Raw genomic sequence first — 14,341 nt, forward strand, 5'->3', positions numbered from 1 at the left:
GAAGTTTGCAGAACACATTACCAATTCGGATGTGTGTTAACATTTTTCATTGAATTCAATGCACGCTGCTTCAGGTGTCTTGGTTCCATTTGTTTAATCACAATTGTTCAAGATAATACCAGTACATTCTGATTACAGCATAAAGACACCAAGTTCCGTCAGATATCTTGCAATGTTGTCTAAAGCTGAGACGTACTGGAAACAGTTTGCGTTGAAATCTCCCTACGAAAGTTTACCATGTTAAGGTATAAATACAAAAACACTATCCTAAAACGATATTAACTTCAGTGCTTGGAACTTATGTTGATAAAATCAAGTGTACTACAGTGGTTTAAAGAATTCCTCTAGGTAACTCGAGTGGTGAATAAGATATTTCTAGCACTTCTGTTCGTCAACCTTGTGCACCCGAATAAAAAGTAAAATAAACTAAGACTACTAGTGTTGCTGTGCATCTTCCATTACTGCAGCGATGCTTAGAAATAGTTTGAACCACTCGTGGCAATTTCTGAATATCTATAACCACAAGAATTGTTTCGAGCTTAATAAAATTAGAACCCGCTTCATGATCTTGTGGAAAATATCAAAACATTTTATTAGTTTTTTGGAGGACGTTACAGAAGGTAAAATTTGCATATGTATTTGCAATGAAGTTTATTTTCACTCCCCCCCCCCCTTTCTTTCAAAAGATCACCCAAATGAAAGGTATTTTAAAATGTATCGCCGTAATGAGTTATTTTAAGAAATATTACCTGCAAGTTTACTACTGGTAGCATTTTTTATGTCTACTCGACCACGTACTCGAATTATGACGTAAGTTTCAACACTCAGCTGCTTATTAAAATTGATTACACTAATAAGTAATGCTTTTGATATAAAAAAAAAAAATCCCGAAAGAGATTTTTCTTGTTTTCCCAAAAGTTTGAAAAGCGTGAAAAAAAGAAGTGAAAACTAAACCATAGAAGATGGTTATTCTTATGAGTAATTATCAGTAGAGTCTTCCCTGGGTGTGCAAGTCGCGTGCTAACGCCCAACGAAAAATGAAAAGAGTATTTTAATTCAACTCATCGTCAGAACTAAGTTTTTTTTCTTTCTTAAATTTTCAATGAGGCAGAATAAACTGTTGAAGAGCAGAAGAACCGAGAAGTGCTGTGCGACCCCCGTCATGTTTTGAGGAGGCACCTCTAAGTCGTTGGCAACGCTTTGGCTGAATGTTCACTCCTTTAGAATGTTCATTGCGCATGCGCTTCGTGTTTCTCCCCTCGTGCTTCTGTGATAAAAGGCGTTGTTTAGAAAGTCAACGTCTTGAGTTTAGTAGTCAAGTGTTGCAAGTCGGTAGATTTATCAGTGGATGTACAGATATTTGTTAGCAATACGGATTTTTTTTTGGGGGGGGCGGGAGGGTTTGAACTATGCACTTTTTATTGTTAAACATATCGTTCAATTCATAAGTTACAGGTGCAATCAACTTCTTGCTAAAATACATGTAAGGAATACGTTGAAAAGAATCATTTTTCTTTCGATCCAATAAAGTTGCGTTCGCAGGGTCAGTTGATGTAAAAAGCCTGGACGTTAAGCTACAAACTGTTTTCCATCCTGCCTTTTTCTTTCCCTAATTTTCATTTACTTTGTCGTTAGTGGGTCAGACTTACGGTTTCGGGTCCCCTATTACAGTTTTTAAAAAGAGTAATCCAGAGGTTTTTATTCAAAGAGACTACTCGAGCTCGAATTCAAGTAATTTTAAGTAAATAATTGCTAGTTTTTGATTTTCAGTTTCATATTGTCAGGTTATATCCTAACATACATACATTATATATACATACATACACATATATATATATATATACATATATACATACATTATATATATATATACATACATATATATATACTCCATAAACTGACAAATTAAAGGGGTACTTTAGGTTGACATGGAAAATTGAAATTCAGGATAGTTATAGGTTTCCGGGACAACTCTCAGAAAAATTACCAAAAGTGAATATTTTTAAACTTTTAGGGGTCTAATGGAAGGATAAAGAAATTCTCTATGTTATTTGAGCCTTTTCTTGTTGGACCTATAATCTCATGCTTTAGGTAGTTGGAATTTAAATAACTTCAAATTTACTTATATAATTATAATTAAACTATTCCTTACATAACATCCTCCTTGATTCATCTTTATAATTTGCAGACTAAATTGTTAGAAGAAAATTGCTATTTATAGGTTGGCGTAAGTCTGACATTATGGAGGGACGGTCATGGTTTCTTACTTTCGAAATCGAGAACTTCCAGGCACATATTCAAGAAATCGATGGGTGGGCAAAGTATATTAAGTATTAATATGTCTTATGTCGAATGCAAATGCCACAAATAGTTATGCGTAAATTGAGAAATTTACCATTTTCTATCAGTAAAAAATGTGGGTGGGCCCATCTTTGCTCCTGGGGAGATGGGGCTCACCCTCTAGTTTCGCGTATGGTTGGGAGGCTTAATATGTTTCCATTCTTGCCAATGCTTTAACATCCACGTCAAGAGACGCCACTGGTAATTATGTAGTGATGCATGCTAAGGTAAGAATGACAACTTCAGGAAATTCTAATAAGCCTTAGTTACTATATTTAGAAGTTCCAAATAAGTGCCATGAATATGTTTAGAAAATTAATCCCAATTAGCAACTAATGTGAAAATGCTATCTAATCACACTTAAATTTAATAATTATCATTCTTGAACATATTCTTCAGTTTTCTACGCTCCTGAAACATCAATGTTATTTTTCAATCTTTTTTTAGGAAAGTACTCAGAGCTCGACCTGAAACTATGCCCACCCGATTAAAACCACAAGCTTGGCTATGGCCCTAATTAGAGCACTTGTAGATCGATGAGAAGTGTCAACTGTACATTGATGTTATTTAGGAAAAAAAAATGTTCCCATATAACTATTTCCTGTGACCATTCGTAACTAATTTACAGAAAATCTTAATGTTCATAGTTGCGTAAATTACGAAAAAGGAGACTACTAACTTACACAAAGTATTAATCTTAACAACTTTATTTTCTTTCAACTAACAATTTTCAATATGGAATGTTACAAGAGTGGTCATTTGAATTTCAAATTAGGTTCCCCATCCATCAGCACATATGAATATTCATTTATTGCTCCCTTTACATGTGAATCAAGCAATCAATTCTTTCACAGCACTCTCAATTGCCTTTGCGCTGATTCCAAACATATCAAGCAACTGCGCTGGTGGTCCTGAGCGAGGCACTTCTTGAACTGCAAGTTTCTTTACCGTAAAATGTTCTTCTGCAACAGCTGACAGTACTGCCTCGCCTACACCACCTACAAAAATATTAAATTTGGAGAAATTATTATTGTAGACAGCTTTAATTTTAATCTTTTTGAAAAATTCTATAAGTAGGATAGTATACCTGCATATATCTTCTTAAGAAAAGTAAACAAAAAGCATGAGGCATTCATAGAAAAGGTGTTAATATTTCGTAATGTGATCGTAAGAACATAGTACGAATAAATCACATTACCATTACGCTAGGTGTTGTCTCTACTAGTAGTGCAATTTGTATTTTTAAAAGTACATTTTCATTAACTATTGTGAGTGTTATGATATATATTTATTTATTATTAATTAATTAATTTATTTATTTATTTATTTATTTGAGAGTTTATAAGAGAAATTGTTAAACATTTTAAATTTATTAGAAGTGTTTAGCTATCTACACCTTAAAAAGTTAATAAAAGCATAATGTTAAAACTATATTGTAACTTTTAGTTGTGTTTTTTTTTTTAGAAAGTTATGTACCTCGAGCTCTTTTGCATTATTTTCTTGAAAATTAAACAATTTATTCTGCATATCAGTAAGTATCCTCTCAACTTATTTTCTACGTTCAAATTATTTCGATGTTTTGCATTTCAATTTCTATGTTAATTCAAAAGTTACTTAACTGTCTTTCTGTACATATGTATACACAGTGAAATGAACAATGCACATTCACAGATCAATCTATATTTTTATCTTACAATTTTAGTTACAGTTTGTTTATTACTGTGTGATTCCGAGTCTAATTTTTCTCTAATTGTTTTTGCTTTTGATTTTTCTAATAACTCATTTCAGACTGTCTTCCGTTTAACATCTACTTAGTATATTTTCATTTAATTCATAATTGCGTGACTCCAATTTGCTGAATATGTGGAGTTATTTGCTATAATTCTAACCTTCATTTCTAGAAATTACTGTACAAATTTTCCATTCAATACTAGTTTCTATTTTCTTAGTTTATTTTTTATTTTATTTTTATTTTTTATTATTTGTTTATTTTTTATTTTTTTTACTTTGTGTTGGTCGACACCAATAACAAATTGAGATGTTCTATTTCTTTCCATTTCTTGGGCCATTTCCCAGCAAATTAGTATTGTTAAGCTGTTTCTTAGCATCTTGCACCACCCTTAACATCTTTTCTTGTTTGAGTTTATTTCAGCATTCTAATGTTAGGTGTTCTGGAGTATGCTCATTCTCCACAGCTGCAATTTATCAGTTACTAGCATCAATTACCCGTTTCGATGGGTTTAAGAAAAAAAAAAATAGTAATATGTTTCGTTAGTCACTTTATACTATTACTAAAGCGGTCTCTGATATCTGTCATTTTCGATCATTTTTATATTTCTTCCCCCTCCTCCTCCCCATGCTACGTGGCTGAATTTAGATTTAAACGCAATCGAAAGTGTCACTTAATCTCAGCAACCCCGAAGATTAGACACTAATATCTCATTTTCGATCATTTTTAAATCTCTCCCCCTCCCCTACGTTGCAATAAAGTGAAATTATGAAAACTATCCCAAGCTCGAACCTCTTCTATGTTGAAAGTGATCGAGATCGGTCGAAGGTGGTTCGAGTTCAAGATTTATTTTTGTATCTCCCCCTCCTCCCCTAACTTACACCATCGAAGTGAATAGATAAAACCATCCCAGGCCAAAACTATCAAATGTTGAAAATTTCATCGAGATCGATCGGGTAGTTCAAGAGAGGAATGAAATATGGTCACGTATATTACGAATGGTCAACATCCTGTTACTTCTGTGAAAAAAAAATTAAGTTTCACAAAATCCCTTTGCCATCAATTTTGTAAGCGACATTCTAATTATTCTTAGTTTCATACTTACTACTGATGTTCTTTATCCAATACCGTGAGCTCTTGATTTTAATATGCTATACTGAGCGTACCTTTTAGATTCCATCTAGTTTCTCCTTTATGTTAACGTTCTGTATGAAGCCCTCTCGCTCTTAAGTTGCCCAAATGTTAACACAGTAACGATTAAGGATGATATAATTATTTGATTTACCATTTTCAATGTTCGTAAGTATGTGCGAAACTGACTGAATTTGGAATTTCCGTGGCCTTATGTAACTTTTCTATATTATTATTATTATTATTATTATTATTATTATTTTGATCATTACGAACCTATCCCAGTGAATACTCAAAATCCCGAATACTTACAGGTGTAAAAACTAAAAAAATCAGTTGACAACGACAGCTAAAAGAGGTGTCAAATTACTTCAAGATTTTAACAAGTTAATGACTAATGAAAAAATTGTTTTTATACATAGTGAAGGTCAACACAAAACTTGTTCCAACCAAACCAACAAAGCTATGGCGGAAAGTGAATGCGTCTTTCTCCTCAAAGAACAATCTACAGCAATACTTAGGGTGACTCATTTTAGACTTGTAAGAATTTATTAATACATTTCATTATATTCTTTACGAGTGTGGAGACTGGCGGAATCTTACTAGATAAAGTTACTTGTCTTAAACCAATACAGAGCTTCTCTCCCCGCCACGTTTCTTACAACCTTTATGCTGACCAGGACGCCAAACCACCAACTAATCCCCAAAAGGCCTTAAGTCGATCAACCAGCGATTAAGTTTAGGGATGTGGTCAGCATATCCCCGCACAAGTCCCACGGTTCTTTTTCTGATGCTGATTTTTTTGACTGGAGTCCGTACTTTATTTAGTAGTTCCCAAAATGTCCTCATGACGATCGATATATACGCCCCACTTCAATACTATCCGGTTTTCTCTAATGATCGGAAATCGAATTACTGGATCGAGTGATCTTTGAAACCGGAAGACCGTTGCTACTAGGGTATTCGTTTGTATACTTTTTTTTCTCTCCCTCAAGTTTACCACGTAATGAGAAAGTAATAAAGATTAAAGGAGATCACCTCATCCGTCTGAGTTTCGTTGATAACTATTCTTTTTGAGAACACCACAAAACTAGAAGGTATGATCGACGAGCAAGAGTTACGTTGAAAGTGAACGTGGAAAAGACAAGTGATATCCAACAACTATAGATGAAAATAAATGCAAATTAAATATGAATTAAAATAAGCGAAACCTACGTCTACCTAAGACAAAATAGTTCTACAGATTAAGCTCATATCTCAAATTCATACAGCCTGAGAGAACCTGTCCACAGCATACGAAATGCCACCTATGTTTAATTTTGTTTAATCTCAAATATTAGTTAAGATTCCTTAACTGCATCCGGGAACTATATTCACAGCATTTCATTAGAAACTAAGACTGGTTTTTAAGGTGCAATTTACATATCCGAAATCAGATTTCCCGAAATAGGCTAAATTGAGTTATTCTGAACAAGTGCAGATATAACAATCCTTTTCTCGTGCCCAAAAACTCTAGGTCCACCAAGCTGACCAATTTCTCCCTTTAAAAATTGTAGACTCATGTGTGCGCCTGATGAAGTTTATTAATGAGAATTCTATTAATAGATATAACTCTGATATACTGATGAGCTCAGGAAAACTTCTGTATTCCCTTTAACCAATAGACTGATTCTTACTTGCTAAGAAATTTATGAAAGCAGTGTATACCTTTTTATATAGTATTTACTCGTATGGAGCGGAAGTGAGTCATGTAAGTACCAAATATCAAATTTTAGACTTAAGCTATCTTACAGAAACTGCACTTAAACAACGCCTATAGTAAATTCAAGTTTATCCTGAGTGCCAGCAATTTTGAGTAAACGTGAAAGTGATATTCGCCAGTATGTAATTAGTAGGCAAGTGCATAACGTGTAAGCTAACTGCAAATTCTACGTCAAGAAAGAAAAAAAATGCTATTTCAGTGTATATAATCCTGGATCGTGTGAATTTTTAACTGCCGTAGAATCGTGTTAGAGTTTAATATTTTCAACATTTACTCCATGCATTTAAAAGGATACCGAATGTAGAGCTGCATATATCACGAAAAATATTTAAAGATAAGCGAAGCAATTAGTGCACTTCAAGTTAACTCCATGCTATATCCATGAAACAGGTACCTTCTTTTCAGCCATTTACGCATTCAACGTTAAAAGCAATGCTCTGCTTCTGACCTGAAACCTTCATGTTGTAACTGCAGGGAGAAAAACATGATATGCAACGCATATTAAGGAACGCATGTATACGAACATAGATAAAAGCACGTAAGATTTAACTTAAGAATCAGCTTCACAGAAAGAGTGGGAAGTTTTATAACGCTTAACAAGGTAATTCGTAAATAAATATAACTATAATAGTGCAGAATTCCATGAATGCCAAATCAACCTCCACAAAGCTTGGAAACTATGAATTTATTTCAGTAGTTTTAAGTCTAGCATTACAAAAGGTACAAATTTAGTGAATTTGTAGTAAAATTTAAGCCTGTACCAACAAATAAAACAAAACGAATTTAATCTCAATTGTGAACATTTGAAGATCCTCTCCCCAACATACAATGTAAAATTTTAATTATTTCTCATTAAGTGTCTAAATTCACGTGTATGTTAATATTTACAGACTAAGGAAAATGAAAAATTTTAGGACTAGGGAGAACTGGCACTTGGAACTACATTTGCTATGATCAATAACGCAATGCTCCAGAAATATTCTAGCTGAACAACTTTTGCAACAAAATTTTCGTAAAGTAGGTTAAAAACTAGCTTCAGCTATTGTGGAAATAGTTGGAAGTTATTACGCTGAAGCCATCACGGGGAGGGAGGAAAGCTACTACTTTAAACTCTTTTGTTAATTACCTGCTACACGATGTTGGACTGTATGTATAAAATTTATTTCGTTAATATTTACTAGTACTAGACAATATTAACTTACCTTCTGGATAATGGTCTTCAACTGTCAATATTTTTCCACCACATTGTTTTGCGTTGCTAATAATGCTTTCTTTATCAATAGGCTTCAAAGTGAATGGATCCAACACCCTAATGTTGATGCCCGCCTTCACCAGTTCATCTGCTGCTTTTACGGCCTCGTGCAAAGTTACGCAGCAACCAATAACTAATACTTGATCGTTGTTACTCTTCCTTACCACCTTTGCCTTTCCAACCTGTAAATGGCAAATTATTTTTGTAATTTTTTTCTCTACTTTGTTACATTACTCGCTTGCGTTAATCAAACTTTCAGGAAAACTATTTTGAGCATACAATGTAGCAAAAGTAATGAACGTAGGCAACTTCCATATCTTTAAGTCTTATTTTCCACTTAGGTAGTGTTTCTCAAAACTATTAGTAATAGTTCACAGGCTACGAGTCTGAATTTCACAACTTCTTGTAACTTAAGTTTTTAAAAAGTTTTACAAGAACTTGTGAACAGGACAGTTCTCACTAATCACGTATGAAAACTACAAGTTAGCTGAGAAATACGTAGAAAATCAAGTATTGAAATGCTGTCTGGTTATTTTCTGTAGTGCTAGTTAATTCACTGAAAAATAATTGCAACAGAACTAAAATATTTTCAATGTTATAAGAGAATCAAACTATACTTAAGTTTGATAGAAATTTGACAACTATAAAATAAATGAATTAAAAATATTCTAAGGCGTGCCAAGCCCATGGACAGAGCAGAAAGATTATTCATGTGTTCGAGACATTAGTCTAGCGTAAGTAATCCTACATTAATCAACTATCTGGCACAGGCTATATACAGTAATTTATCATAGTATGCAAATAATATACAGTGTATACATACATGAATATAGCAGGTTTCAAAGTGTTTAATTACACTAACAATAACAGAACTAGTGTTAAATGTAAGGGTAACATCTCCAGTTTACCTTGTAAGTATTCAATGTGGCCGTTTGTTAAACACATCTAACCTGTAAGCTCGTTTCTTCCATACTTCGATCAGCATGTCTGGAGTGATGGCAGCAACAGCTCCTAGAATTCTCTCGGATAGGTTAGAAGAAGTAGAAGCACGTGGACTTAAGGGACGCATATGTAAGCGTCCTCTTAAGACTTTTCATTCTGTCATCTCATCACTGGCATTCGAAGTTCACGACTGGCCTTTCTAACACCTTTTAGAACTTCAAGACTCCCTAACGCGCTCAACATTCTCAAATACTCTTGGTCGTCCTGTAATTTTACCCTTAGACAGCTGGTTGTTCAAACCATTATGCCATCGACGATTGCTGTTGGCATTTGAGGGATCACGATTAAACTCTCTACGAAACTTATGTTGAACTGTAATGACTGACTTACAACCAGCAAACTGCAAAACACAAAATGCCGTCTGTTGAGTCGCCATCTTTGTTACTGTCGCTGCCAAGCGGAAACAAGGAAAAGCTATCTGTACACATGCATACAACAAAACCTTTCTTGCGCTTTGAGTCTACAAATAACTTCATACACTTCACCTAAGTGATAATATAAGGGTATCAACTACATTCATTTATGTACACCTTGTATAGTATTTTAATCATGTAAAAGCATGCAGTAAGGTGCATTAGAAGAAACTGGTAGGCACGATGAAAGAAGCACAAATGCAAATTAAATGTTCAAAATTAAAAACATTCAATTGCTTGAACGCTTTTGGGATGTATTCAATTTCTTGGGATGTATATTTCAATTTTGGCTTAGAACCAACTGAACATTTTTCCCCCTTCATTGATTAGATAAATCAGTGGATAATTGTTTCCTGCACAGTCGCTTGCCCAGTTTGCATTCAGTTTCAGATTATGATTATTATTATTATTATTATTATTAATAATAATAATCATAATCATAATTATTATTATTATTATTATTATTTAAACAGGAGAACCCCAAGCTACTTATACTTTTGAAGTTACACAAACGTGGTACATCTCAAATCTCTTCTAGATATTTACTGGTAAATTACAAGATAATTGTGCTATACTAGTATCTAGTATTTCACTTTTTTTTTTCTCTCTCGAACGTACAAAAGTTTTATATCTACACTAGCATCAAGTGTATGAACAAGTATAGTTTTCGTAGACGATCTTCACAAGGAATTGGAAGTTGTTTGAATACAGTTGATTTCCCATCCTTTGAAGAGTGTCTGTACATAGCGATGTTCCATATCCTGTTTCACTGAATGGCTGTCAGTTTCCACACAACATGGGGTCTGTCACTATGGCAAGTTTGGTCAATCTCGAACTAGTTCTATGAATCGCATTTTAGCAAAGTATCTTTATTTCATTTAGTCTAAACTCCAACTTTAATGGCTAGTAAATCTGAAACCAAAGATCTGCGCACTATAATACTTCATATGCACATTAAACTTGTTAACGTCTACTTCCAGGTGAAATATGCTCAATAGTAGGTGAGTAATCGATCGTATACAATATAAACTATCTTTGATTAATTTTATAATTTTAACTAGTTTCAGAGAAATGGAACGGACGAAAATTTATTATATTAATGTAGCCGAAAATTGGTCATTTACCCTCTTTTTTAGCTGTTCGTAGTCTCAGAACCTTATGTAGGAAATTATAATGTTTATATATCATGTTTCTCGTAATTTCAATTGGCAATACAATATTTGCATTTGTTGGATTCCGTATATGAATAATATAGTTTATCCAGCCAGTTTTGGTTTGAGTAAAACTACATACAGATAAATCAATTGCAATTGTTACCAAAGTATCGTACCTAATAAATAAAAAGGTAGGAAAAACAACGAAAGTGAACTCGAGTAAATTGCTTATAATGAATCATTAAAATTGTGTCTAAGAATGTTCATGTAAAGAAAGTACAAAGTCGCACGTCATGACAATTCTCCGAGTTCACACGCATTCTCGTCATAAATTCTAGTAGTTGCATATTTTACAAACTGAAGTGTACATATTGATAGAAGCAATATTTCGCCCACTTGGATGTTGCAAAGCTTTTTCTATTCTTTAATTTCCTTTTTGTCCCCTATCTGATTAATTTTATCCAAAAAAATCTTAAATAGTACTATTATGATTATATATTTGCGATTATTTCTATTTTTTCAATAATTCTTTTTCTATTGCCTTCGGGACTCCTTTCCAACCATGATGGATGGATAAATGAACAGAACAGTGGATGTTATACGAGTAGAAGTAACTTTTCGGGTTTAGTGGAAGCTTCGCAAGAAAGTCACCTTTATCCTCTACGGTCCTACCTAAGGAAACTATGTTCAGTTTACTGTTTATATAAACTGGCTGTTAAAAACTGTCCTGGAATGAAAGATTAAAAACTGAGAAACTTCAGATCACTCATTCTCCTAAAGCGCTTTAGTTTCCTAAGTTTAGGTTGCATAGGGGTTTCAACGGAAGTTATAACAAAAGCATACGTAATTTTTGTAATTCACATACCTGGAAAGGTTCATTGTTGTCGTACAAAATAGGTGTATTGGGTCTCGATGTTCTGATGAAGCAGATTCCTTTCGTGTTGGCTGCAAGTTCAACAGCACGTTCTGTACTCACAGCGTCACTGGGGTAGAAGACTGTAGCTCCTGCAAGGCAAGTAATCACAAGTGAGTTTATCGGACTTGCTCCAAGCTTTACGCTATAAATATGCAAAGTTACAATAAATAATAATGATATCATTATTATTATCAATAATAATAATATTATTATTATTATTATTGTTATTATTATTATTATTATTGTTATTATTAACAATAATATCAGTACTACGTGTAAACTATTTCTTGTAAGTTCATGGAACAAAATTTTAGCTTATACTTTTAATGAAATTTTACAATACCACTAAGCTACTAGAACAGGAACACAATGGTTAACTTCTTCCAGCTCAATGGAGAGCTAGTGTATGAGAAACTGCGGGAGCTCAAATTGAAGAATTTTGAATATTGCCTATGGAACCCGGAGGTTCAATGCCACACTCACGAAAGCTCTCCATTGAGATCTGGATTCAGCCAACTGGATCCATTTTCTACTTTGTATTCCTATTTCTGCAAGATATGCCTTAATATAGTCCTATTTACGCCTAGGTCTTTCTAATAGTCTTTTTACGATTGGGTTTCCAGCTAAAATTTGGAAGCATTCCTACTTCTATTCTGGCCACATCCACATGAGCCTCCTATACTTTAAGATCCTGTTTAGTTAACTGTATAAATTATGGATTTCTTCATTAAGAAGTTTTCGCCATTCCCCAATCCCTTTCTCCTTGGGTCTGAATATTTGCCTTATGATTTTTCAAAAACTTTCAGCCTGTCTTCCCTCAAAGTAAGCGACAATGTTTCCCGATCCTACAGCACAACAAGCAGATTGTTTGACATATTTTGAACTTTAAATTCTTAGACAGAATTCGCAAAGACGAAAGGTTTTAGACTGAATAGCAACACGAATTCTCTGCTTTCATTAGGCACTAGCAGCGTTCACCCCGCTTCGCTGCGGTCACCCCGGAACGCAATAAACTTTGTTACTTAGATAATTTTTACTTTTTCGCTTTCAAGTGATATGATAAAAACCATAGAAGATTGCACTAATGTTAACATTATATCGCCTGTCATTTATGTTAACCCGCCCCGCTTCGCTGCGGTCACCCCAACCCGCCCCGCTTCGCTGCGGTCATCCCGGAACGCAATAAACTTTGTTACTTAGATAATTTTTACTTTTTCGCTTTCAAGTGATTTATAGCGCCTGTCATTTATGTTAACCCGCCGAGTCACAGGGTCATGCGGGTTGCATATAAGTACGTTTATTTTTATATGATGAACTAATAACAAAGGATTTGTACGTATGGACACCTGAATGGTCAATTATCTCAAGACACTGGTAATTGAAAATTAAAGTGATATGATAAAAACCATCTAGGGTCCAAATCCTAACAACCCCCCAAAAATGAAAGAAATCGGTTCAACCGTATTAGCGTGATGAGCGAACAAAGGATTTTTTCTACGTATGAACACCTGATTGGTCAATTATCTCAAGACACTGCTAATTGAAAATTAAAGTGATATGATAAAAACCATCTAGGGTCCAAATCCTAACAACCCCCCAAAAATGAAAGAAATCGGTTCAGCCGTATTAACGTGATGAGCGGACAAAGGATTTTGTGCGTTCTCTTTTATATATATAGATTTAATTTCTTCCTGGTCTTATGATCCTAGATATCAAAGAATACACTTCGTTGGAAGTATTATTGATATCGTAACGTAGTCATAATTTGCAGTTTTACGATCACTGAATTTACATGTGTTTGGCTTTCAGTCAGCGGATACAAATCTTTCAATTCCGGACACTAGTATTGTATTTTACACAGTGCTCGCACATAACGCCACCAACATTGACACCGTCTCTCTCTCTCTGTCCTTCTCAGAGAAAGAGAGACAGAAAGAGAGAAAGAGACAGAGAGAGAAAGAGAGAGAAAGAGAGAAAGGAGAGAGAGAGAAAGGAGAAAGAGAGAAAGAGAAGAGAGAGAGAAAGAGAGAGAGAAAGAGAGAGAAGAAAGAGAGAGAAGAGAGAGAGAAAGAGAGAGAAGAGAGAGAGAAAGAGAGAGAAGAAAGAGAGAGAGAAGAGAGAGAGAAGAGAGAGAGAAGAGAGAGAGAAAAGAGAGAGAGAGAAAAGAGAGAGAGAGAAAAGAGAGAGAGAGAAAAGAGAGAGAGAGAAAAGAGAGAGAGAGAAAAGAGAGAGAGAGAAAAGAGAGAGAGAAAAGAGAGAGAGAAAAGAGAGAGAGAAAAGAGAGAGAGAAAAGAGAGAGAGAGAAAGAGAGAGAGAGAAAAGAGAGAGAGAGAAAAGAGAGAGAAGAGAGAGAGAGAGAGAAGAGAGAGAAGACCCGTTTAAATGATTATATCTCCATTACCAATTATAGTATTTTGGCGTTGTTACACCATTTGAAAGATCAACTAAATTACTTTTTTTACTTTCTTCAAAACACGAACGGTTAAGAATTCATAGCGGAGAAAATTTAGAGAGTGACAAAACTTGTACTAATTACTAAAGCCTTTCTATTTCAAATTTGCCCTTGCTGGCGTTGCTGTCGATGTATGTTTTCCCCTACCTCCCTCGAAAGAGGGACAAGTTGCTGCGAGATGATCTAATTG

General features: G+C 34.3%; 1 protein-coding gene across 2 annotated transcripts in view; it reads right to left on the reverse strand.

The window, feature by feature from the left end:
* Nucleotides 1-3,031: 3,031 nt before the first annotated feature.
* The window catches only part of LOC145688514 (transketolase), a 168,516-nt gene continuing 157,206 nt past the window's right edge, over nt 3,032-14,341 (reverse strand). For both annotated transcript variants that reach the window (XM_081762861.1, XM_081762862.1), the window contains exons 9-11: nt 11,649-11,788; nt 8,165-8,396; nt 3,032-3,338 (exon numbers count right to left, since the gene is read on the reverse strand). In XM_081762861.1, coding sequence (XP_081618987.1) covers nt 3,172-3,338; nt 8,165-8,396; nt 11,649-11,788 — 539 coding nt within the window. In that variant the 3' untranslated portion in view covers nt 3,032-3,171. The remainder of the gene's footprint in view (nt 3,339-8,164; nt 8,397-11,648; nt 11,789-14,341) is intronic.

This window comes from Thermobia domestica, chromosome 6, assembly GCF_964235325.1.
Source record: "Thermobia domestica chromosome 6, izTheDome1.hap1.1, whole genome shotgun sequence".
Classification (NCBI taxonomy): domain Eukaryota; kingdom Metazoa; phylum Arthropoda; class Insecta; order Zygentoma; family Lepismatidae; genus Thermobia; species Thermobia domestica.